Below are 26,593 nucleotides of genomic sequence, written 5' to 3' on the forward strand. Positions count from 1 at the left end.
ATAATCTTAAACTTGGACTACAGCAAATCCAGGTTTTATTAATTCCAAACTTTATGGGCAAAGGAATTTTAAATTACATATTTTTGTGTTAGCTTTTCGTTGCTGTGACAAAATACCTGAGATTAACAATTTAAAAGGAGGAAAGATTTATTTTGGCTCATGGTTTCAGTCCATGGTCAGCTGGCAGTACTGCTTTAGGACCTGTGGTAAGGTAGAACATCATGGTGGGGAGCACAAGGTAGAACAAAGACGCTTACCTCCTCATGGCGGCTGAAAAGCAGAGAGAAAGGGGACGGGGCTCCAGTCCTAATATCTCCTTCAAAGGCATACCCCTTATGATCTGCTTCTTCAACTAGGCTCTACCTCCTGAAGTTTCCACCACATATTTGTAGTGCCACCATCTGGGGACCAAGCTTTTTGGCACATGAGCCAAATCCAAACCATAACAATATAGTTGTATTTAATTTCCATAATTCTTATGATTATTCCTCTGTGTGTGTGTCTGAATCTTTTCCAGAAATATGTCTTCATTGGACTTTATGAGAAAATGGAACAGGTGCCCAAGTTAGTCCAGTGGCTCATCTCCATTGGTGCAAGTATTGAGACGATAGGACCATATCCTCTTCATGCGCTCATGCGACTCTGTATCCAAGCAAGTGAGTGTTCTCCTAGCTGCCCTCCAGCTCTTAGACCTTGGTCTCTGCTGAGCTCAAAATAAAATCAGAATTTAACCAGTTGAATGGAGACTATCCAAATGATTTAAAATTTCAAATGAATTAAAGGAGCAGCACAATGGTGTCATTTTCATTTCTCCTGGGAACTAGTAGCTATAAGAGATTTAAATTGAAAGGATTCTGTAATCCTGGACATATCTGACAACAGGGTGAATCCCTGGGACCTAAGGAAAGGACTTGGAACAGACATATGCTTCTGGGCAGCACTCTGGGGAGACCTGTGATTTTCCCTCCTGGCAAAGGCAGTTTTGATGGTCCTTTCCCCTCCACATTTATTTTCTCTGTAGCCCAGAGGGCCTGCTGCTGTGTTGTGGAACTTCAGCTGTGAGATCCTAAGGGAAACATGGTTATTATTGATACAGTTGGGTTCTGTTCTTTTAGAAGACTGCTATTTTTGTAAAAAAAAATTTTTGTAAGCTTCACCATCTGGTTATAAGATTTAAATTTAAAAATATTTTTATTCTATCATTGACACATACACTCACTCACACTTTAGACAGAAGCATGTTTTTCTTTGCCAGACATACGGGGCATCAATGTTGAACATTTGCCCAAACCATTTTAGAACCAAAAGGTGTCAAGAAAACAAGTTCCCATCTACTTGCCTCCACAGGAATTGGAGTGGTTGGGATGGCCAGAAGTTTGAGGCCTTAGCCCCCATCTTTGTTTTTGACAGATTTTTGTCTTGCCATATCTATTTCATAAGTGTCCCTGGGTTCAATCCCCAGTACCAAAAAAAAAAAAAAAAAAAAAAAAAAAAGGCAGTTGAATCCAATCTTCTCAGTTTCAAATTAGGTAACTGGAATGCAGAAAAGTGTTTCCCTGGTTAATTATCCTAGTTATAATGTCATTTCTCTCCACTAGTCTACTCTTTAAGTAAGCTCCTGCTGTTATAGGCAGAATTGGTAAAAATGATGTCTTTAAGTTTATCCCTGATTGGTTTCTTAGAGGACAACTCTAACATGGTGCAAATGGTATCCACAGAGTTGACAGGGGTATGTGGCTTTCCTAGATCTCAGGAGCTACAGGGAAGGAATCTAGGAAAACACTTAAAATCTATTTCCTGTTGATAATGATGGAGTAGGACAATCTAATCAGAGATCCTAACTTGATAACTGAAATGGACTAGTGGTGCCCTTTCCATATTCTCTTTACAACAATGCCTGTCCCCACCTGCTGTCTTTGTTGGCATATAACAACTCACAGTTGCTTCTTTGGCCAGGAGCTTTTTACTCCTAGACATCCCTTCCCAGGGAGGTTCTCCCTCAACCTTGCCTTCTTTCTTGAGGACATTCTGTTCCTTTTTGACTGATTGAGTAGGGAATACAAAGATCAGCCCAGGCCTTGAGGGTAGGTCAGAGCTGTAGTACAATTCATGCCCTAGAACTGCTGGAGAGATCAGGCTGGAGCCAACTGCAGTCAAGGCCATTTCCTTGCTTAGCTCCTTCCCTAACCCTGTCCTACTGTCTTTCTCCTGAGATCTCTGTCTTTCCCTTGATAAATCACATGTATAAAAATCTCTGACAAAGTGGCGATATTACCAAAAGTTCTCTATAGGTTCAATGCAATGCCAATCAAAATCCCAATGACATTTCTTGTAGAAATAGATAAAGCAATCATGAAATTCATATGGAAAAATAAAATACCCAGAATAGCAAAAGCAACTAACTCTAAGCAGGAAGTGTGAATCAGGCAGTATAGCGATACCAGATTTCAAACTATACTACAGAGCAATAATAACAAAAACAGCATGGTACTGGTACCAAAACAGGCGGATGGACCAGTGGTACAGAATAGAGGACACAGAGACTAATCCACAAAGTTACAACTATCTTATATTTGATAAAGGGGCTAAAAGCATGCAATGGAGGAAGGATAGCATCTTCAACAAATGGTGCTGGAAATCCATATGCAACAAAATGAAACTGAATCCCCTTCTCTTGCCATGCACAAAAGTTAACTCAAAATGGATCAAGGAGCTTGATATCAAATCAGAGACTCTGCGTCTGATAGAAGAAAAAGTTGGCTCCGATCTACATATTGTGGGGTCGGGCTCCAAATTTCTTAATAGGACACCCATAGCACAAGAGTTAATAACAAGAATCAACAAATGGGACTTACTTAAACTAAAAAGTTTTTTCTCAGCAAGAGAAACAATAAAAGAGGTAAATAGGGAGCCCACATCCTGGGAACAAATTTTTACTCCTCACACTTCAGATAGAGTCCTAATATCCAGAGTATACAAAGAACTCAAAAAATTAGACAATAAGATAACAAATAACCCAATCAACAAATGGGCCAAGGACCTGAACAGACACTTCTCAGAGGAGGACATATAATCAATTAACAAGTACATGAAAAAATGCTCACCATCATTAGCAATCAGAGAAATACAAATCAAAACCACCCTAAGATACCATCTCACTCCAGTAAGATTGGCAGCCATTCTGAAGTCAAACAACAACGAGTGCTAGCGTGGATGTGGGGAAAAGGTTATACTTGTACATTGCTGGTGGGACTGCAAATTGGTGCGGCCAATTTGGAAAGCAGTATGGAGATTCCTTGGAAAGCTGGGAATGGAACCACCATTTGACTCAGCTATCCCCCTTCTTGGACTATTCCCTGAAGACCTTAAAAGAGCGTACTATAGGGACACTGCTACAGCAATGTTCATAGCAGCACAATTCACAATAGCTAGACTGTGGAACCAACCTAGATGCCCTTCAATAGATGAATTGATAAAAAAAATGTGGCATTTATACACAATGGAGTATTACTCTGCACTAAAAAATGACAAAATCATGGAATTTGCAGGGAAATGGATGGCACTAGAGCAGATTATGCTAAGTGAAGCTAGCCAGTCCCTAAAAAACAAATGCCAAATGTCATCTTTGATATAAGGAGAGCAACTAAGAACAGAATAGAGAGGAAGAGCATGAGAAGAAGATCACCACTAAACAGGGACGAGAGTGGGGAGGGAAAGAGAGAGAGAAGGGAAATTGCATGGTAAAGGAAGGAGACCCTCATTGTTATACAAAATTACATATAAGAGGAAGTGAGGGGAAAGGGGGAAAAACAAGAGAGAGAAATGAATTACAGTAGATGGGGTAGGGAGAGAAGATGGGAGGCGAGGGGAGGGAAGGGGAGGGGAGGGGGGATAGTAGAGGATAGGAAAGGCAGCAAAATACAACATACACTAGTATGGCAGTAGGTAAAAAAGTAGATGTGTAACCGATGTGAATCTGTAATATGTATATAGGGTAAAAATGGGAGTTCATAATCTGCTTGAATCAAATGTATGAAATATGATATGTCAAGAACTTTATAATGTTTGAACAACTAATAATAATAAAAAAAGAAAATAATAGAGAAAAAAAATCTCCGACTTTCCCTCAATAAATCACATGTATGAAAATCCCTATTTCAGGCTTTTAGGAAATCTGACCTGAGCTTAAAATGAATAACTTTCTATAATTCATCTTTTCCATTTACACATTCCTGTGTCTCCCCATACCTGTTTCTGGTGAGTGGAAACGTGTTGGATTTACCATTTATTACCTTAGTGTGGCACACATTGATTTGCTTTGCTGATTTTATGTATGTAAAAAATAACATCTATAACCAATTTTAATTCCCTCTAGGGGAAAACCAGCTTTTCAGGTGGTTAATGGACCATAAGCCTGAATGGAAAGGCCGCATTAACCAGAAGGATGAGGATGGCTGCACTGTCCTGCACGTTGTCGCTGCCCACTCCCCAGGATACCTCATCAAGCGTAAGTGGCAGCACTGTGCTGGAGGGGTGGTGTGGGCCTGGTAGTTTCAGGCTTAGAAAACCCACATAACTCACCACCACCTTTTCTCTTCCCACCTTGTGGCAGCCTCATAGGGCTAATCTTTCCCTTGAATTCAGCATGATTGGGATAATAGGCTGTATGTAAAAAGGGGGTGGGGTGAGGGGGAAGAATTGCTGGGATCACTTATTTTTTGGCTTTAAGTGGCTTCTGCAAGCTTGAATGACCCAAAAACATGTGCTTTGGCTGTGTTTGTCCCCCTCCTCCTCACATTGCATGTTACAAGTTGCTTTATTTTATGCCAGATTTGTGTTAGCTGCAGAGTTTAACTCTGAGCCAGACAATAGATGTGGTCTTGCCTTCCTGGAACTTAGAATTTAACACAGGAACTATATGTAGCCTTCCATACTTACTGGGGCCAGGCAGGCCACATGGAAGAGAGGCTGGTACATATAGGGAAAAACTGGTTCTTTGGACATGGACTTACTTAGTTTGTGAAACAAGAAGATGTTCACTCCCATAGAGCTCTCTGATGCCATCCATTTTCCCTCAAACTCTCAAGCTTCTCGGTCTTTGTTTCCTGTTTTGGATGGAGGATACATTTTTTTTTTTCCATAAAGGTAATGGGCTCTCAGACTCAGTGGAAGGAAGGTGACAGGGAGCTATGGGGAGCTTGTGTCTGCTGCCATTGCAGCCTGAAGCTGATCATGGGCACCAGGATGGGCTGTCATCTTGTAATGGCATGAAACATTTGGAATGTGAATTTAAAAAAAACTGTGATATCTCATGATTTTCAAATGGCTGATCAGAATTAAACATACCTGTGGAGCAGACATAGCCTAAATGACTCCTTTTGGTGGCCTCTAGTTTGGTGGGTCCTCAGAAATTGCAGCAGGTCTCAAAAATTCTCTTTTAATCAGGTCTCCAGAGGAGCTGGTGAGTCTTGTTTTTCTAATGTGGTTCCCCACTGAACTGGGACCCAGGAACCTATATGTAGGACAACAGAGAAAGAGTGTCCTTTGGATTTTTGTTTTTTTTTTTGGTGGTGCTGGGGATTGAACCCAGGGCTTTATGCATACAAGACAAGCACTTTACCATCTGAGATATACCTCCAGCCCCTATGGATTTTTTTTGAGATTTATTAAAATATAATTCATGATGATATAATTCACCTGTTTAATGTGTACAATGTAATGCTTTTTAGTAAATTTGCAGAGTTGTGCAGCCATCATCACAGTAAATTTTAGAACATTTTTGTTATCTCCCAAAGAAGCTCCATATCCATTAGCAGTCATTCCCTATTTCCCCTACCCCTCCAGTCCTAGGCAACCACTAATCTAATCTACTTTCTGTCTCTATGGATTTGCCTTTTCTAGAAATTTCATGTCAGTGTAATTGTATAATATGTAGATTTTGGGGACTGGCTTTTTTCTACTAGCATATTTTCAAGGTTCATCCATATTATAGCATGAATTAGTAGTACATCATTCCTTTTTTTTTGTCCACGAAGCTACATACTTTGTTTTGTTTTTAATATGTTTTTTATCATGTTATTAATTAGCTTGCATTATTTTTGGACAGTTGGCTCTTGTGAACTATGAATGGTATGTACTGGCTCCAGCATGTGCTAAAACTAATATTAACTTATTAATTTATAGTTAAATTCTATGCCACCAATTACTATGCTGTTCTTACATATTTCAGCCCTGCAAATCATCAAGAAAAAAACATTTCAAGTAAGGACTTTGCAAAGAAACATACCTCTAGGTCTCCTATTATCCATGTAGCTTGACTAACATTTGGGTATTTTATAGACGTGTCATGACTTTAGTGCTAAATTGGCAAGCATTCTAGTTTTAGTAAATGTTAGCACAAAAGGACTGGGCCGGATGCAAACTTCATCATATCAGCAAAAGCCTTTATTCAGGAATAAGTCGTGCCTCTGATGGACCCACTTTCCTGGTGGAAAATGAGCCACTGACCAAAGGGGGAGCTTATGCTTATGCAGGTTACACTGAAAGGTGACTTTAATTAATGAGTGTGTCAGTTTGGGCACTCAGGAATTTGAGATCTGTTCTTACTGGGGGTCTGGGGTCAGTGGTCAATATCTGGGATTTGTCTTTACTGGGCCAGATGGAGGGTCTGGGGTCAGCAGTCAGTATCTGGAAAAGGATTTTTTTTGGGGGAAGGATTAATGCTTTGGCCTCTTCTCAGAGACTGTCATTCCAGACTTGATGGATATCTCCTTCCTGGAGCCTGTCTTGTCACTGGGAAAGAATGTATTGGGAAAAGATCAATATATTACCTTCTCCTTCATCCCCTTTCCTCAGGTCACACTATTTTGGGGTTTGTCATTTTCCATATCCAATAATCAGCACTGTCTAATGCAAATATATATTATATAAGAGGGACTTTATTAGATTGGCTTACATTATTAGAGGATGAAAAGTAAGTGGATAGCCAGAGAAATCAGTAATTTATCAGTCCAAGAAACTGGAAGCTTTAGAACAAGAGAGGGGCCAATGATATAGACCCTGTCTAAGGCCACAGACCCCAAAACCCCATGGAGAACCATTGGTTCCAGTCTGTATTGAAAGGCTGAGGGGTCTGCACTCTGATGTCTATGGGTGACAGCATCAGAGAAACACACACACTCTGAAACGGAAAGTTTGAACAAGAGCTGGTTTCCCCTTCTTCTGCTCTTTTGTTTCATCTGAGCCCTCAGCTAGTATTTATTTATTGTGGTACTGGGTATTGAACCTAGGGATTTGTACATGTGAGGCAAGGACTCTACCAACTGAGCTATATCCCTAGCCCTTAGCTTATTTGATGGTGCTGCCTACATATGGGGCAGGTCTTCCCCACTGCGTTCACTGACACATACACCAATCTTTTCTGGAAACACCCTCATGAACACACCCAGAAATATGCTTTACTAGTTCTCTAGGCATGTCTTTTTTTTTTTTTTTTTTTAAAGAGAGAGTGAGAGAGGAGAGGGGGAGAGAGAGAGACAGAGAGAGAGAGACAGAGAGAGAGAGAGAGAGAGAGAGAGAGAGAGAGAGAGAGAGAGAGAGAGAGAGAATTCTTAATATTTATTTCTTAGTTCTCGGCGGACACAACATCTTTGTTGGTATGTGGTGCTGAGGATCGAACCTGGGCCGCACGCATACTAGGCGAGCGCGCTACCGCTTGAGCCACATCCCCAGCCCCACTAGGCATGTCTTAATCTTCTCAAGTTGACAACCAAAATTAACTATCACAACCTGTACATAAGAACATGCATTATTTGTTTTTCTCTGATTGCATTTTTTTTAACTTAAGATCTATCCCTGTTGCTGAAAATGATAGAATTTCATTCTTTTTGAGACTGAATAATAGTCCATTGTGTGTGTATCCATTTTCTTTATTCATTCTTCTGTGGATGGAAACTTAGGTTTATTCCATATCTTGCTTATTGTGAAAAATGCTGTAGTAAGCATGGTGGTGCAAATGTCTCTTTGACATACTGATTGCAATTACAGTAGTGGAATTGCTGGATCATATAGAAGTTCTGTTTCTAAATTTTTGAGGAAACTTGAAACTGTTTCCATAGTAGGTACACTAATTTACACTCCTCAAAACAGTGTGTGAGTTTTTCTTTATCTGTATCCTTACTAGCACTTATTATTTTTTGTCTTTTTTATAATAGCCATCCCAACTGGGGTGAGATGTTTCAATGTGGCTTTGATTTATGTTTTCTTGATGATTAGTTATTTTGAACATTATTTCATGTACTTGTTGGCTATTTGAATATCACTTTTTGAAAAATGTTTATTCAGGCTATTTGCTGGTTTTTTAGTTGGACTTTTTTTTTTCTGTTTGAGTTTGCAAATTCTGGAAGTTAATCCCTTGTTAGAAGAATAGTTTTAAAATATTTTCTCCCATTCTGTAGGTTGTCTGTTTACTGTCTTTATTCTGTTGATTGTGTCCTTAGCTATACAGATGATTTTCGCTTTGATTTAATCCCATATGTCAATTTTTATCTTTACTTCCTATACTATTGTGGTGATGTCCAAAAACATCTTTGCCAAGACCAATGTCCTAAAGTGTTTCTTCTCTGTATTCACTTAATAGTTTCATAGTTTTGAGTCATACATTTAAATCTTTGATCATTTTGAGTTGATTTTTTTTTGTGTGGTGAGAGATAGTGATCTAGTTTCTTTTGAAAGCATATGGATATCTAGTTTCCTCAGCACCATTTATTGATGAGACTTCCTTTCTCCAGCATATATTCTTGCTTATTTTGTTGAAAATTATTTGGTTGTAATTACATGGATATATTTCGGTGTTCTCTATTCTGTTCTGTTGCTCTCTTAAGTCTGTTTTTATGCCAGTATTATATTGTCTTAGTTACCATGGCTTTGTAATATGTTTTTTTTTTTTCTTGGTGCAGGTACTAGGGATTGAACACAGGTGCACTTGACCACTGAGCCACATCTCTAACCCTATTTTGTATTTTATTTAGAGATAGGGTCTCACTGAGTTGCTTAGTGCCTTGCTTTTGCTAAAGCTGGCTTTGAACTCAGGATCCTCCTGCCTCATCCTCCTGACCTACTGGGATTATAGGTGTGTACTGCTGAGCATGGCTATAATATGTTAGGCGTGGTAATGGTTACAACTTTGTTCTTTTTTTCTCAGGATTGCTTTGGCTATTTGGGATTTTTAGTGATTCCACACAAACTGTAAGATTTTTTTCTATTTCCTCAATGAATGTCTTTGCTGTTTTTATAGGAATTGCATTGAATCTGTAGATCACTTTTTGTAATATGGACATTTTAACAATATTAATTCTTCTGATATATCAATATAGGATATCTTTTCATTTTTTAATGCCCTCTTGAATTTCCTTCATCAGTGTTTTGTAATTTTCATTGTAGATATCATTCATTTCCTTGGTTAAATTTATTCCTAGATTTTTTTTGTAGCTACTGTGAATGGTTTTTCTTTCTTGATGTATTTCTCAGCAACTTCATTATTTTTGTATAAAAAAGCTACTTATTTTTACATGTTGATTTTTGTATCCTGCAACCATACTGAATCTATTTATTAGTTTAAATCAGTTTTTCTTTGTGGTGAAATAGTTAGTTTTTTTCTATATATAAAATCATGTCATCTTCCAACAGGGATAATTTGACTTCTAGTAATGTGTTAAATTGAAGGTGAAAGTGAGCATCCTTGACTTGTTATCTTAGAGGAAATTACTTCATCTTTTCTCTATTAAGTATGGTATAGGCTATTTCTTATTGTGTTGAGGTACATTCCTTCTACTCCTAATGTTTTAAGGTTTTTTTTTTTATCATGAAGGAATGTTGAATTTATTGTCTTTTTCTGTGTCTATTGAGATGAGAGTATGGTTTTTAAATCTTCATCTTTTTTATATGGTGTTGTATTATGTTTATTGATTTGATGAGATATATTATGTTTATTGATTTATGTATGTAGAACCATCACTATATCCCTGGGACAAATCCCACTTGGTATGTAATCTTTTTGATGTGCTGTTCAGTTTGATTTGCTAGTATTTTGAGAATTATTACATCTATGTTCATTGGGCTATTTGTTTCTAGTTTTCTTTTGTTGTTGTTGTTGTTATTATGTTCTTTTCTCATCTTGGTATTAAGGTAATGCTGAGCTCATAGAGTGGTTTCAGGAAGGTTTTCTTCCTTTTAATGCTTTGGAATGGTTTGAGAAGAATTGGTGTTACTTTTTTTCTTTATAAGTTTGGTAAAATTCAGCAGTGAAGCTTCTGGTTGTGGGCTTTTTAAAATGTTATTTATGTATTTATTGGTACTGGTCACATCTCCACCTTTATTTTGTATTTTACTTGGAGACAGGGTCTCACTGAGTTGCTTAGTGCTTTGCTTTTGCTGAAGCTGGCTTTAAACTCAAAATCCTCCTGCCTCAGCCTCCTGAGCCACTGGGATTACAGGCAAGAACTGCAGAGTTAGGCTATGATATTTTTGGAGGGAGACTTTATTCCAGTTTAATTTAGTTACTCCTTACTAGCCTGTTCATGTTTTCTATGACCTTATTGTTCAGATTTAGTGGATTTTGTGTGTCCAGAAATTTATCCATTTATTTTAGGTTTTCTAATTAATTGGTATATAGTTATTTGTAATAGTTCCTAATGATACTTTGTATATATGTGGTTACCAGTTATAATGTCTCCTTTTTTATCTGTGATTTTATTTATTTGAATTGTTTCTCTTTTATTCTTGGTTAGTCTAGTTAAAGTTTTGGCTTTTGTTTATCTTTTCAAAACCCATCTCTTTATTTTGTTGATCTTTATCTTTTTAGTTTCTATTTTGCTTATTTCTACTCTTTGTTATTTCTTTCCATCTACTAATTTTGAATTAGATTTTTCTTCCTTGGGTTTTATCATCAGTTTTTTTTAATATTTGTGTTTTTCTTTTTATTTTGAATGTGTTTGGAATTCCTATCAAATCACCTGTTTATACTGCTTTTATTATCTCCCATAGATTTTGGTATATGTGTTTTCATTTTCATTTAAGAAATTTTATAATTTTGCTTAGATTTCTTTCTTCTTTGACCCACTAGCTATTTAAGAGTATATTGTTTAACTTTCATGTATTTTTACAATTTCTTAAGTTTCTCATGTGTGTGTGTGTGTGTGTGTGTGTGTGTGTGTGTGTGTGTATGTTACAAGGGATCAAACCTAGGACCTTGTGTGTGCCTTAGGCAAGTGCTCTATTTCTCAGCTTTAGCCATAGCCTTCTTGTTTGATTTCTGGTTTTATTCCTATGTGGTAAGAGAATAAATCTTGTTTGATTTCTAGTTTTATTCCTTTGTGGTCAGAGAAGTTACATGCTATTATGTTATATTTTTGAATTCGTTGAGACTTGTTTTGTGCCTTAAAAAATGGCAAATGTTCCATGTGCTGGTGAGAAGAATGTATTTTGCAGCTATTGAATGAAATGTTCTGCAAACTTCTATTTAGTCCATTAAATCTATAGCATAGTTGTAGAAATATGACAGGAGGAAATGGCAGAGAAGAGCTACTTAGTTCATGATAGCCACGAAGCAGAAGAGAGAGTGAGAACTCAAGGAGCCAAGGACAAGATATAGTCCCTAAGGAACATCCAGTAACCTACTTCCTCCAGCTTTGCTCCACCTGCCTAAAGTTACTGCCTGGCTATCAAATTATTAATCCATCAAGTGGATTACTCCAATGAAGAGATTACAACTCTCATAATCCAGTCTTTTCACCTCTGAACATTACTGCATTGCCTAAAACATGAGCTTTTCAGGGGGACATTCCTAGATCCAAACCATAGCAATATCTTTTGTTCTTTTATTCTGCTTTTCTCATTTATCTTGTGGTTTAGTGGGATTTTTATTGATAGGGTTTGATTTTCTTCTTGTTCTCTTTTGTGTACCTTAGTTTTGTGTACTACTGAGTTTTGTTCTACGATGTGTTTTCATTATGGTTATTATCATTGTTTTGCTTCTAATGTAGGGCATTTCTCTCCCCTTCCTCCCTCCTTTCCTTTCCTTTTCCCTCCCTCCCTCCCTCCCTCCCTCCCTCCCTTCCTTCCTTCCTTCCTTCCTTCCTTCCTTCCTTCCTTCCTTCCTTCCTTCCTTCCTTCCTTCCATTGAACCCAGGGCCTTGCACATGCTAGACCCTAAGTATTTTTCTTGTGGTGTCCATCTGATAGTGATGAATTCCCCCAGTGTTTGCTTGTCTTAGAAAGTCTTGTATTTCTTCTTCATTTGGAATAGATAGCTTTGCTGGTTATGATATTCTTGGTTGGCTAGTTTTTCTTTCAGGACTTATCATATACTGTCCTATTCTGTTGAGAAAATTGCTGTTAGATTAATGGGGATGCCCTCATAAGTGACTTGATACTTTTCTCTTGCTGTTTTCAGAATTCCTTTTTTGTTTTGTTATTTTTGACAGTTTAATTATATATGTGTCTCAAAGAGGACTTTTTTTTTTTTTTTTTTGTAATGGGGAGTCCTTTGAGGTTCTTGGACCTGTATACCTCTATCTTTTCAAGCAATTATTTTTGTTGAATATATTTTGTGTGCCTTTTCCTTCTCTTATCTTTCTGGAACATTCATAATGTGGATGTTTGTTCACTCAATGGTGTTTGACAGTCCAATTGTAGCCTATTTATTTATTTAAATTTTTAAATTTTAATTTGTTATATATATAACAACAGAACACATTATAATTCATATTACACATACAGAGCACAATTTCTCTTATCTCTGGTTGTACACAAAGTAGAGTTACATCATTCATGTCTTCATACATGTACTTAGGGTAATGATGTCCATCTCATTCCACTATCTTTCCTACCCGTACGCCCCCTCCTTTCCCCTCCCTCCCCTTAGCCCTATCTAGAATTCATCTAATCCTCCCATGCCCTCCCCTCCCAACCACATTATGAATCCACATCCTTAAATCAGAGAAAATATTTGGCATTTGGTTTTTTGGGATTGGCTAACTTCACTTAGCTTTATATTCTTCAACTCCATCCATTTACCTGCATATACCATGATTTTATTTTCTTTCAATGCTGAATAATATTCCATTGTGTATATATGTGTATACATATTCCATTGAATACATTTTCTTTATCCTTTCATCTGTAGCCTATTTATTATACATAGTGAAACCTTTCCAGCTCTCGGAAAGTTGAGTAAAGGTGAAGTAAAGAGAGCTCTTTCTGTCTCCATATAGATGTATACACAGGCTGCCTCTATGGCCTCTGCTAGATAAGGCCTCTCAACTTTTATAGGCTGCTTTTCCTCCTTTTTCCTTCTGTTTCTCCTTAACTCTTTTCCTCTTTCTATTTTTTTTTAATCAGGGAAACTGTATTATTAAAAAAACAACTTTATTTTGAACTAATTTGAGACATAAAATTTGGCAAAAGTTTTCTTATGCCCCCCCCCAGTTTCCTATAATGGCAATGTTATATAATCAAAGTTTAATTGTTAAAATCAAGAAAATAACATTTATATAATACTGTCAATACTATACAGACCTCATATGAATTTCACTAGTTTTTTTTCACTAAAGCACCTTTTCTGTCTCAGGATCCTACATTACACAGTTTCTTCCAATCTGTGACAGTTTTTTGATCTTTCCTTGTCTTTCATGACTTCGATCCTTTTGAAGAATATTGGTCAGTTATTTTGTAGACTGTGAATCAGTTTGAGATTATTTTATATTTTCTCATGATCAGAATGCATTTTGGGTAAGAATATAGGAATTATCTTGTGTTTTCAGTATATCATATCAAGAGATTCATTCTGTCAATATGTCTTATATGGTTAACCTTGATTTTTTTGGTTAAGGTGTGATCTTTTGGTCTTTCCACTACAAAGTTACTAGCTTTCCAAATTCTAGTTAATGAATACCTTGGAAGAGATACTTCAAAACTATGCAAATAATCCTGTTACTTCTTAAAAGTTTTGAGGCCAATTATAGTATCCATTGGTAGATTTTGTCAGCAGTGGTTGTTACTTTAATCTCAATATTGATTTTTATCTTTTTTGTTCGGAATTCTCTTGTAATTAAGAGCTGTTCCTTCTGCTCATATATTTATTTTATTTTTAAAATTTTATTCTTTTTAATTATACATGTCAGTAAAATGTATTTTGACATGTTATATATACATGGAATATAATTTCCCATTATATTACTGTCATTACTGTCATGTATAACTAAAAAGAACAAATAAAAAATTAAAAAAACCCTTCCTATTCCTGTGGTTGTACATGATGTGGAGTTATACTGATGTGTATTCATATATGAACATAGGAAAGTTATCTTTCTTATTACCATCCCCAGCCCTTTCCTCATTCCCCTTTGTCTAATCCAATGACCTTCTATTCTTCACCCACATATTATGTGTTAGCATCCACATATCAGAGAGAACATTCAGCTTTTTTTTTTTTGAGATTGGCTTATTTCACTTAGTATGATAGTCTCCAGCTCCATCCATTTACCAGCAAATGCCATAATTTCATTCTTCTTTATGATTGAGCAACAATCCATTGTGTATACATACTACATTTTCTTTATCCATTCATCTGCTGAAGGGCACCTGGGTTGGTTCCATAGCTTAGCTCTTGTGAATTGAGCTGATATAAACATTAATGTGACCGTGTCGCTATATGTATGCTGATTTTATGTCCTTTGGGTATAAATCAAGGGGAAAACTGGGTCAAATGGTAGTTCCATTCCAAGTTTTCTGAGGAATCTCCATACTGCTTTCCAGAGTGATTGTACCATTTTGCTGTCCCACCAGCAATGTGTAATATTGATAATTGTCATTCTGACTGGAGTGGGATGAAATCTCAATGTGGTTTTAATTTGCATTTCTCTAATTGGTAGAGATGTTTAACATTTTTTCATGTATTTATTGACCATTTGTATTTCTTCTTCTGTGAAGTATCTGTTAAGTTCCTTTTTATTGATTGGGTTATTTGGGTTTTTGGTGTTAAGTTTTTTGAGTTGTTTTGATATCCTGGAGATTAATGCAGTTATCTGAGGTGCAGGTGGCAAACATTTTGTTGCATTCTGAAGGCTCTCTCTTCACTTTCTTGATTGTTTCCTTTGCTGTTAAGAGGCATTTTAGTTTGATTCCATCCCATTTATTGATTCCTGATTTTACTTCTGTGCTTTAGGAGTCTTGTTGAGGAATTCGGTTCCTAAGCCAAAATGATGGAGATTGGCTGCCCATACATTTATTTATTCAATTATGTCAGTATGGTCTCATGGATATTTATTTTATTATATGGAATAAAATCCAGTAGCATCAATTTTTTTTTGCTTAAATGTCTCCATCTTTAGCTATGAGTCACTCCTTCAGATTAGCCCCTATGTTTTTTCATCAAACCTCCATCTATTTTTGAGTACTTCCTCACAAGCACAAAATGCTTCAAGCTCATCTTGAGATTTCCTTGTCCCAGCTCTAGAATCAACCACTCCACTTCTCTAGGGATCTCTGGTTACTATTTGGAGATGATATTGAAAACAAGATCTAGTAATAAGTGTGACATTTCTTTCTTTCTTTTTTTGGTTAAATAACTATTTATTTATTTATGTTTAGTTGTAGATGGACACAATATCTTTATTTATTTTTATGTGGTGCTGAGGATCAAATCCAGTGCATCACACATGTGAGGCAGGCACATTACTACTGATCTATAGCCCCAGCCCAATAGGTTTGACATTTCTAATTAGAGTGTCATTTGTTTCTAGGACTTCTCAGTAGCTAGAGCTAAAATATATATGTGTATAAACTAACCTAGGATACTCACATCTATAGTACTGAATCTACCTGCATATGTCTATATAAAAAACCTTGAGTTAAACACATGGTCATTTAGCCTTTTAAAATTTGTAACATAAAAAAATTTATAACATCTTTCATTTATTCTATATTTATTTGTTTGTTTGATTCTGTGAATTTCAGGATTGCTAATTTATACCTCAGTGAGAAACATTTTTATTGTATAGATTTATATTTATTTAGTCATTTTATGTTCATCTGTTCTTATTTTATTTTTTATCTTTAGCCTTTGAACAGTGAGTCAAGGTACTGTTCTTTCCCACCCACTTTACTGTGGTTTTGTTAGTCATTTGTAGATTGCTTAGGCTCTTTTTTTCAGTGTTTGTCATATATTTTGTTTTTCCCCAGTCTTATTAGTTTGTTTATTCATACTTGGGGTATGTAAAGAGCATGTGAAACATTGCTGTGAGATTCAGACTCTCTGGGAGTCTGACCTTTCTAAAAGATGTATTTAGAGAAATGTTACTTCCTCCTCATTTCTGCTCCACTCCCTCCATCCTCATTTCCCCTTCTTTGTGCTCCTTACCTGTACACCCCTGTAAATAAACTGTCTTTAATTTCAGGCTTCTTCTTCCTTTTGCAGCAGTGAACAGATACATACGTATTTTATTACATCTCCTTTTTTGGGTGAAGAGTCACACTTTGGCACTTCGCTTTTCATTAACAGTATATCCTGGGGAATGTACTCCATATGAATTCATAGTGTAGTGTAGTTTAGTTATATATTCAAGTTTTCATGTAGGAAAGTTGCACCAATTTCATTACCACCAATAATGTATGAGAGTAACTCTCTTCCCACAGCCCTCCCAATGGAATTTGTTGTCACATTTAACCTTTTTTTTTTCCTGGTCTGATAGATGAGAATTGTTCTCTTGGTGTCATTTTAATTTGCATTTATCTAATTATGTTGGATCATTCATACATTTGAGAAATTTTAAAATATTTTTCTTTGAAAAAGAATATGCAAAAAAGCATATTTATGTATTTATATCTCTTCCCCATTTTTCTATTTTTTTGTCCTTTGTCCTTGATTTTAAAGAATTCTTCCATTTATCATCTCTTTGTGGTATATGAGTATTTTTCTCCCAGTTTTTCAGTTATCTTCTGACTTTATCCTTTTTTGTCATACAATTACAATGAAATCAACTTTATCAATCTTTTGTTTTATTCTTCCCAGATTTGGAGTCAAAGTTAAAAAGTCTTTCTCCACAACAAAATTACAAAGGAATTTGCTGATATTTTCTTCTATATATTTTCTGCCTGTGTGGGTTCTTTTTATTTATTCCTGAACTATTGGAATTTAAGGATGAGTTTTATCTTTTTCCAAATGACTTCCTATTTGTCTCACCTCCATTTATTTAAAAAAAATGGTCTTTGACCTCAGTGATTTCACCTGCCACTAATTCTAGACTTTCTCTTCTATTCTACTCATCTTTTTGTCTGTTGAAATGAATACATCAAGCTTCTTTGAATCGCCTCTTTAAAAACCAGTTTAAAAATTTAAAGTACACTCGTACACATTAGGATGGCTAAAAGAGACAATAACACGTGTTGTGACAATGATATGGAAAAATAAGAAAGTTCATTTGTTGGTGGTTAGAAAAATGGCTCCTCTGCTTTGAAAACAGTGTGGCAGTTGCTGAAAAAGTTCAAGTTAGCATAAGACTCAGAAATATGCTCCTAAGCACATACCTAAGACAAATGTAAAAGTGAACAACAATTTCTAAAATGATTATTTATAGCAGTATTATTCAAAATAGCCCCAAAGTGGAAAGTACCTAAATCTTCATCAACTGATGAAAAGATAAACAAAATGCAGTAGATCCATACAATAGAATATTATTCAGTCATGAAAGGAAGTACTAACACAGGATGAAATATGAATGAATCTTTTATTTTCACTTAGCATCAGATGCTAAGTGACAGAAGCCAGACATAGAAGGCCACATTTACATGAAATGTCCAGAATAAGAAAATCCCTAGAGGTAGAAACTAGATTACTGGTTTCCAGGGGTTGGTGGATAGGGTTGGTGGGAGATAAGGAGTGACTGCTAGTAAGTATGAGGTTTCTTTTTGGAATGATGAAAATGTTCTAGAATTTGATAGTAGTAATGGTTGAATAACTTCATAAATATTCTAAAACCTGTTGAATTATATACTTTAAAAGGGTGAATCTTATAGCATATAACCTATATCTCAATTAAAATATTTAGAGGAAAAAATAGAAAGTTCAAGCACTTGGTAAAAACAAACAAACAAAACCCCAAACACTTAAAAAGGATATGTGATAAAAAGTTAATCCTTTCCACAATGTCAGTTGCCAAACTTTTTTTTTAAAGTCTTGTCAGTGTGTGTATTTATAAAATAATTTTTCCTTTTTCAAATATAAATGGGCATATGATACATTCTATTCAGTAATACTTTTCATTGAACAATATATCTTGACTATCTTCCCTAATAGTAACTTGATAGCTATGTCATCTTCATAACCCCTTATAATATTTACTGTTACAACCATATGCTATTAATTAAGATTTAAATGTGTTTTAGTTTATTTTGCTGTTGCAAACAATGCTCAGAGATCATTCTTTTTATATTTTTATGAGTTGATAGGAATGTATCTGTAAAATGATTTCCTAGTTGAAAAATTTGTCTGAAATTATTTATTTATTTAGATAAATTTTAAATAGATTACCTTAGAAAATCAAAAATACAAATAGTATATGCTGAGAGTCTCTATTTTAACACTGTTCTTTCTTATCCTGAATACTACTAGTATCTTATGTTTTCTTCTGCAAATATTTTTGATGTACATAAGTTTGTGTATGTTTAAAACATTAGCATGTTGGTATATTTGGATTTTGAAAGCTATTACTAACTTGAACCCAAGAAATGTTGCCCTAACAGTGAATGGGATTATTTTCATACTGGGTATTTTTTGATAATGTAGAGTCAAAAACTCTTCACATTCTTTAATCTCAGCTGAATTTCAAATCTACTATTTGAAATAGTCATGACATCAGTAGGACCTTAAAAATCTTTAGTTCTGTTGGTATTTTGGTAGCTGCTGGTTGTTATGATGGCCCTGCTGGCACTTCAGCAGAATGATTTGAGAATCCCAGGAAAGCAGAGTCTCAAGGAATCAGCAGAGTTGGGCAGCAGCAGACCCCAAACCTAGAAATGGTCATCTTCTAGAATTGAAGTAAGAGCTTGTTCCTTTTGGGTAAGAGCTTGTTCCATATGGCTTGGTTAGAACAGGATACTCAAATTAGTTTAGGCAAGAAAGGGAATTTATTGACTCTTATGAATGAAAAGTCCAGAGTTTGGTTCAGATGCTTGCTGCAATGGTGTCTTCAAGAACGTGTCTTACCTCTTACCTCTGCTTTCTTCTGTGCTAAGTTCACTGTTAGTCAAGTTCCTTTTCAGTTGAAGCACCAAAACCTTCAGACTTACTTTCTGCCAATTTGTCAAACTCAGCCAAAGAGAGGAAACTCCTTCCAATTTTTCAGTAAAAATATTACAAGTATGTCTAATTGACCTGACTTTGTCACATGCCCTACATGAACCAATCACTTGGCTGGAAGGATGGACTGATCTAATTGGCTAAGTCCTTGTTAGGTGATATCACCTGAAGGGCATGATGAGACAGAACCAGTAGGATGGAATTATTTGATTAGGTAGGTGGTGGTGAGGCCTTCATCCCTTGAGCTGGTGGGTGGGATAGAACCAGCAGGGAGGAATGATCTGATTAGCCAGATCCTGGTGAGGTATTAGCTCTTGGGCCAGGGAGTTGGGTTGGAGGTGGAATGTGACAGGTCTTTGTGTTTATCTGATATTTAATCTCATCAAATCAGGTAGGCTGAGAATGAGCAAGAGGCACTTTTCCAAAGGAAAACTGTCTCCCCCCACACCCACTCAGGAAAAAACGGAATGAATACTAGACAGGCAAAAAATTTTGTCACTGGGCTGGGGTTGTGGCTTAGTGGTAGAGCCCTTGCCTAGCACTTATGAAATTCTGGGTGTGATTCTCAGCATCACATAAAAATAAATAATAAAGGTATTGTGTTTAATCACAACTAAAAAAAAATTTATAAAGAAAATTTTGTCAGCGGCCTTCAGATTTTACTTCTTTATCCCCTAAAATAATTTTGAAAACCTGTGTGCCTATTTATGTGTTTTTAAAAGGGCTTTTTCGGCATCAGTTTTAATTGTCCCTTCATTTGGGGCAGTATAATATAGTAATTATACTAGTTCTCTATACTGTGTAACAACATAACCAAAACCAAAATGGCTTAGAACAATACCCATTTATTAGTTCACAGTTCTATAAGTCAGTAGTCTGGTGTGATGTGACTATTTCGGCTCATTTTCTGGCAAGGATGAAATCAAGCTATTAGCCTCAGCTATGTTCTCATCTGGAGTTCTAGGCTCTCTTTCAAGCTTATTGGTTGAACTGGCAGAGACAGTTCTTCCTATGCTTCCTTGATGGCTGACAATAGAAACTACTCTTAGCTTCTATAAGCCACATACATTTAAATGTCTTATGGTCCCCTGCATCTTCATAACTAGCTGGGGATTTCTTATGCATCAGATCCCTCTCATACTTTGAATCTTTGACCTCTTCTCTTTCTGAGCTCTAGAACTTCGACCTTTAGGACTTTTGTGATTAGGTCAGGCTGATCTGGATAATCTCCCCATCTTCAGGTCAATTGATTTGGGATCTTAATTATATTTTCAGAGTCTCCTTACAGTAGCACCTGGATTAATATTTGATTGCATAACTGGGATAAAGTATTTTTTACATTATGGGTCAGGAATCTTGGTGCCTTATAATTTTGCCTACTGCAGTAAGATCCTTGAAGGGTAGGAAGTATATATTTATTTTTGTAAAGTGAAAGATAGGCAGTTGTGACTAGAGAGATGAGAAAGGAGAACACTATAAGCAGGATGATATTTGGAATAAAGATGGTTTGGCAGGCAATGAGTTTTATTAAAGATTAGGTACCGAAGTTGGAGGTCAGGCTTTGATTTGTTTAACTCTGTGCCAACATAAGTCTTTGTGTACCTCCAGAGATATACCTGTTCCATTCTGAAAACTGTTGCATTTGTGATCACAGAGACACCTTGATGCTTGGCAAATAGAGTAGAGCAGCAAATGAAGCTTACAGCTAGAGGTTTGGGGCTGGGAGGGTGGAAACAATGACAACAAAAAACCCTGATGCCTAAGCAATTGCTACTTCTTTCTTCTCCTATCCCTGGATAGGCTTCTTTTTGTTCTTGTTCTTGTTCTTCTTCTTCTTCTTTTTTTCTTTCTGGAACAATATTCTGTTTCCTCTCTAGGGAATAAAGAACTGAAGTCACAGCTTGCACTTATCCTTACAGCTGTAACTGTTGCCTAGTAACCAGATTCCCCCTCTCCTTGCTTGTTGCCAAGGAGAGGGGAGAAAGGTAGAGAGGAGCGCACTTCTGAACCTCTTGAAAGCTATTGTCCTTTCCACTCCACACAGGACTCCTTGCTTTGGGGAGTTGGGTGGACTGCCCTAATCTGGCAGTTTAGGTTCCTTGAACAGAGGGAGCCTGATTCTTTTGTCCTGGGCAACTGGGAGGAAGAGCACTCATGGGGACGTCTCCTTATGGAAGGAACCATGACAGTCCCCCCTTCTCATTTTGGCCTGCCCTAGGACAAACAGAGGATGTGCAGATGCTCCTGCGCTTTGGGGCAGACCCCACTCTGCTGGATCGACAATCTCGGTCTGCTGTCGATGTCCTGAAGAGGAATAAGAACTTCAAAGCCATTGAGAAAATCAACAGTCACTTGGAAAAGCTGGCTACATGTTCTAAGGACCTATCAGGTACAGCTCCTGTAAATTAACTTTTTGGGGGGATAAAACTGGTTCTGTGATATCAGATACAAATCAGTTTATCTCTTTTTGGGACACATAGATCTAAGTGAGACCCCTCTTCTCCAACATTCAGAAAACTGGTATGCTTTTTTTGGAAAGATAGAATGAGACAACTCTTATTTAGAAGGTATCTATGACATTCTGGGAACTTTTCCAGACCCACCTTTGAACAGTATTGGTGATTTTTTCCCCCACATATTCACACAGTTACAAATGAAAAAAAAATCATACAGAGTAGGAGATGACAAAAATCAAGTGTACTCCTCAGAAAAAAATTACTGCCAATAATTTAAAATGTATATCTATTTCTGAATTTATTGACTTGGGTTAGTCTCTATTGACAGACTCTTCTGAATAAGAGGAAGCATTTAACTATATCGGTCCTACTTGTTGAATTTGATCTGATAAGATTACTTGTATCATTTATATTCCATTTCTTAACTGTGAATTTTCCATGTTTCATCTATAGATTATTCTAAAAAATGAGAACAGTGGGTGAATGGTAGTATTATATAAATGTTACCCTTTCTATAACTAGTGGCATGGCTGGACTCACAGAAATCAATCACTAAATGTCCTGAAAACTTTGTTCTTTGCATGTGATACTCTTAAAAACATCCCAGTTTAATGAAATATGTATATATTTTTTTGTTTCTTGTAGTTTCTTGCACTTATGTATTACCTGTTACCTGAATAAGTTTCTTTCTTGATCTGCTAGAGTAGCTACTTAATAAGTTTTTATAAGGGCAGCATTGATGGTAGACTTAATAAGTTCTTAAAAATGTCTTTATTTTTTCCTCATATTGATTAATAATTTGTTTGAGTATAGGCATTATATTTCATTGATAGTAAGTGTACTTTATCCCATTTTATTATTTTTGTAATTAGAATGAGTTTTATAACCAGTGATATGTTAAAGTAATGGCAGTTTTTTCTTATGTCCAACAATCTGTGCTATCTTTAGATTTATGAAATACATTATATAACCTTGTTACAGCTTTGAAGAAATTGTTTCATTGCCTTTTATCCCCAATTTCTACTGATTAGAAGTCTGATGTTAATCTTATTTTTCCCCTTCTAGAATTTTTCTGTTTTTGAGTTCTCAAATTTCTTTCAGATGTATCAAGATGTGGGTCCTTATTCATTGTTCTTGTTTGGCACCTGTTGGTACATTTTAATCTGTCTTTCTTACCTTAGAGAAACTATCTGTTATTATTTTACTACTCTCCAATGTTTGTTTTCTCTTACTGCTACTACTGTTAAATGGGCAAGTTTCTTGAATTAATAATAAATGTCTTTCAACTTGTCCCTAATATTTTCTCCCCAGATTTTTAACTTGGATTTTAGCTTTTCCTTTTATAACTCAGTCTGTCCATTGCTACATTTTGAATTTGGGAAATCATAGTTTTAATTTCTAAGAATCTCTTTCTTCTTATTATTGTTTCTTATTATAGAGGCTTATTCTTATTTTGCATTTATCACATCTTCTTGAATTACATTTAAGAATATTAATTGTATATACATGCAGATATATAAAGAATGTATATGTGTGTGCATGTGTATGTATGTGTGTATATCTATCTCTGTCTCTATCTATCTGTATTTATTTATTTAAAGAATGTTCTCTTCTCTTCCCTGAATGATTGCTTTTAGGGTTAGTTGATTCCTTTTCTTGGTTCTATTTTGTGCTGTAGCTTTTCCTTAATTATCTTCTGTTCTTTGTATTATTTATGTTTGTGAATGAAGTAACACCTTGATCAATATTTATTAAGTGGATAGTGTGCATAGTTAAATTTGTTTCTCCAGAAATATTCCCTCCCTAAAATGGGTGGGTGAAGCTACTCTGTAGGTGGAGAGCGTTGAGGTGGGAGGCAGTCTGACGTCTAGGGATTAGACGTAGAGTATGGAAAAGTTTTATGTGGGGAGGTTGAAGCTGCTTTTCATTTAATACACCCTCACTAGAATTTCCCCATTTGTTTCAATTTTTACTTATTTATTTTAATATCATCTGTCCTTTTCATGAGGCCATGATAATGAGGAAAGAGAAATGTTTTTGCAGAGTTCTCTTTTTTTCCAATGGATGTTCTTCTCAAGCAATGACATATTATGTTTAGTTTTTAAATGACCTCATGTTTTAAGGAATTATGATTTTGTCTTGAGGTTATATAATTAACAAACCATTGTGAAGTGTGAGAGTTTGTGTACATGATGTCAGTTTCAGAATTGTTTCTCCAATTTGAGAAATTAAAATAACCACAGGGATTACTTAGCTAATTAATTTCTAGGTTTTAAAATAATAACAACAAAAAGAGAACTCCTAGTTAATAGAAGAAAATGGCTGCTTTGTTTGCAAATTTATCTTTTATTAATTATGATTTTAATTCTTAGAATAATGGGTATCTTTAGTGTTATACTTCTTAGCATGACATTCATTTGTTATTAAAGTTTTAAGTTTTGATTGTTTGTTTCCTTGTATAATAGAATCTTTGAATACCTGCTAATCCAAAAAACATCTAATTGTCTGAGACAAATTTTTTCCCCTTTTGTGGGATTGGGGATGGAACCCAGGACCTTGGATATGCTAGCAGGTGCTATACCCCTGAGCTATACCTGCAGCCCTGAGAGATGATTCTTAATCTTACTTCGATCTTCTTCACCAGTTAAATCAGTAGCCTATGTTTGGAACCCAGAGAAGAGACTCAGGAGAATCTCAGCCTGTCTATATTCATTACAGTTCAGCTTACTTGCTTGGCAGAAAAGCATTCATGAGAGGAATGTGCACTAATTCAGGCCTGCCATTTGACTCATCAGGTAGCCTGTGATGGCAGTGGATACATGTAAGCCTAAAGCTCCCTGTCCTCCTTGGCAAACTTGTTGGATGTTTGAGTACTTCAAAATTTTCTGAAACATTGACAATGAAGACTTTCATGACATGCTAAAGGAATATTGAAAGACTATAAACAGTTAATGTGAAAAGAACTGAACTGATACAAATTTAAAAAGAAGAGGATGATAGTAGTCAGGAAGGGCCAGTAAATCAGAGCCTTCCTGTATTCCCTAAAAGTACTTCTAGCAGCAGAATCCTTGTAGAAGTCTTCAAATATCTCTGTGTGTAATGATATCTGGATGGGAGAGACATTGTCCGAAATGTCAGTGTTCCTTTATATGTCCGTATGGCTGTATATAGTTGTAGTATACTTTTTGTTTCTAATATTTTGCCTGTTGCACAAACTTCAAAACCTAAGGTGGGACTAGGAGATCTTTCTAGACCAGTTCTATTCGATATAATTATATGAGACAATGGAAATATTCTGTATTTGTTGTGTCTGATATAGCCATTGGTTACATATACCCATTGAGCAATTAGAATGTGTATGTCTTTTTATTATTATTTATTTTTCCACATTTTTTATTGGTGCATTATATTTGTACATAATGTTGGGATTTGTTGTTATATATTTGAACAAAATGTGTATGTCTTGTACATCTGAACAATTGAAATTTTATTTTTCTTTAATTAACTTTTATGTAAATTAGTGTCCACTATATTAGACAGTGTAGTTTTAGACTTCAACTATCAAAAGTTCTTTATATTCGGAATAGTGATCAAGAAAATGGTGGGAGGGTGAAAGGAAAGTTCTCTAAGAGCTATGGGAATGAAGATGGATTTACTTTATTTTTATGGATCATAATTCCTCCCCATCTTTATCCATTGAGGGGACAGAGGGAAATGTCTTTGGAAACAGCTGCTGCTGGGGTGTTTGTACCCCTGTTCTTGAATAAAAAGTCTCACCCAATGATTTTGATTTTTTTTTATATCAGTGGTCTTGAGTGCAGTACATTTAGGACATGAAGTTTTATTCACTTAGATAATAAATGAACATTTCAATTTCAGACTAGGATTAAAGATGCTTTCTCTCTTGATCCTTTCTGAGAGTCTCTGCTCCCCATTTTGCTGAAAACAGTGGTGCTGATCTCTTTGGATAGGGCTATCTTTTGCATGGAGGTAAAGAAATAAAACTTAAGAAATAAAGAGTCTTGTGGAAGATTTCTGGTTCTCTAAACCAGAGCTTTTCCAACGTGTTCATGTGTAAATATTTGAAAGCCTATGTTAAGATGCAGATTTTGATTCATCAGGTTTAGTGTGGGATCAGACATTCTGCATTTGTCTCAGTTGCCAGGGAATGCCAGGGACCACTTTGAAGAACAAAACTTTAATCCTTTATAAATAGTCAAGATTATAGGTTATTGCCTTTACTTGCCTTTTGTGGCCACCAGCAGATGGCAACCATGTCCACTTTCCCTAGTGGCTGTTGCTGCTCAGCTCTTAGGACCAAGAACAAGCAGATTGGAACCTTTGTCTTATTAGCGCGGTGCCTTTTCAAGTGAGCTCAAGTTCAGACCTCTGAGGGGAGCCAGATGTATTTTGCTCAACACAAAGACAGTGCTTCTTTCCAGTTAATGCAGATGTGGGGTTTTGATTTAAAAGATGTCCATTGCATTTTCTCCTTTTTATAAACCTATGTTTTCATTTGTTTTAGGAAATGTATGAAATGTAGCAAAGGAAATATTAATTTTTATAAATATACCTCTAGGAAAATTAATATATTTGGGATTTGGTCATTTAGTCTAATTCTATGCATTTACAATTATAACATTTTTATTTTCTTTTATAAAAATGGAATGGATATATTAATTGAACCTGATCAAATTGTGTGTAATACAATTTATCAGTTTTGTCTTTTATACCTTAAAAAAGGTATTTTGGGCAAAAATGAAATGATTTATTTCTATTTCCT

General features: G+C 35.8%; 1 protein-coding gene across 4 annotated transcripts in view; it reads left to right on the top strand.

The window, feature by feature from the left end:
• Trank1 (tetratricopeptide repeat and ankyrin repeat containing 1) overlaps positions 1-26,593 on the top strand; it is a 99,528-nt gene that overhangs the window by 35,724 nt on the left and 37,211 nt on the right. For all 4 annotated transcript variants that reach the window (XM_078038160.1, XM_078038159.1, XM_013361226.4 and 1 more), the window contains 3 exons: positions 518-656; positions 4,376-4,507; positions 21,573-21,743. In XM_078038160.1, coding sequence (XP_077894286.1) covers positions 518-656; positions 4,376-4,507; positions 21,573-21,743 — 442 coding nt within the window. The remainder of the gene's footprint in view (positions 1-517; positions 657-4,375; positions 4,508-21,572; positions 21,744-26,593) is intronic.

This window comes from Ictidomys tridecemlineatus, chromosome 2 (assembly GCF_052094955.1).
Source record: "Ictidomys tridecemlineatus isolate mIctTri1 chromosome 2, mIctTri1.hap1, whole genome shotgun sequence".
NCBI lineage: Eukaryota > Metazoa > Chordata > Mammalia > Rodentia > Sciuridae > Ictidomys > Ictidomys tridecemlineatus.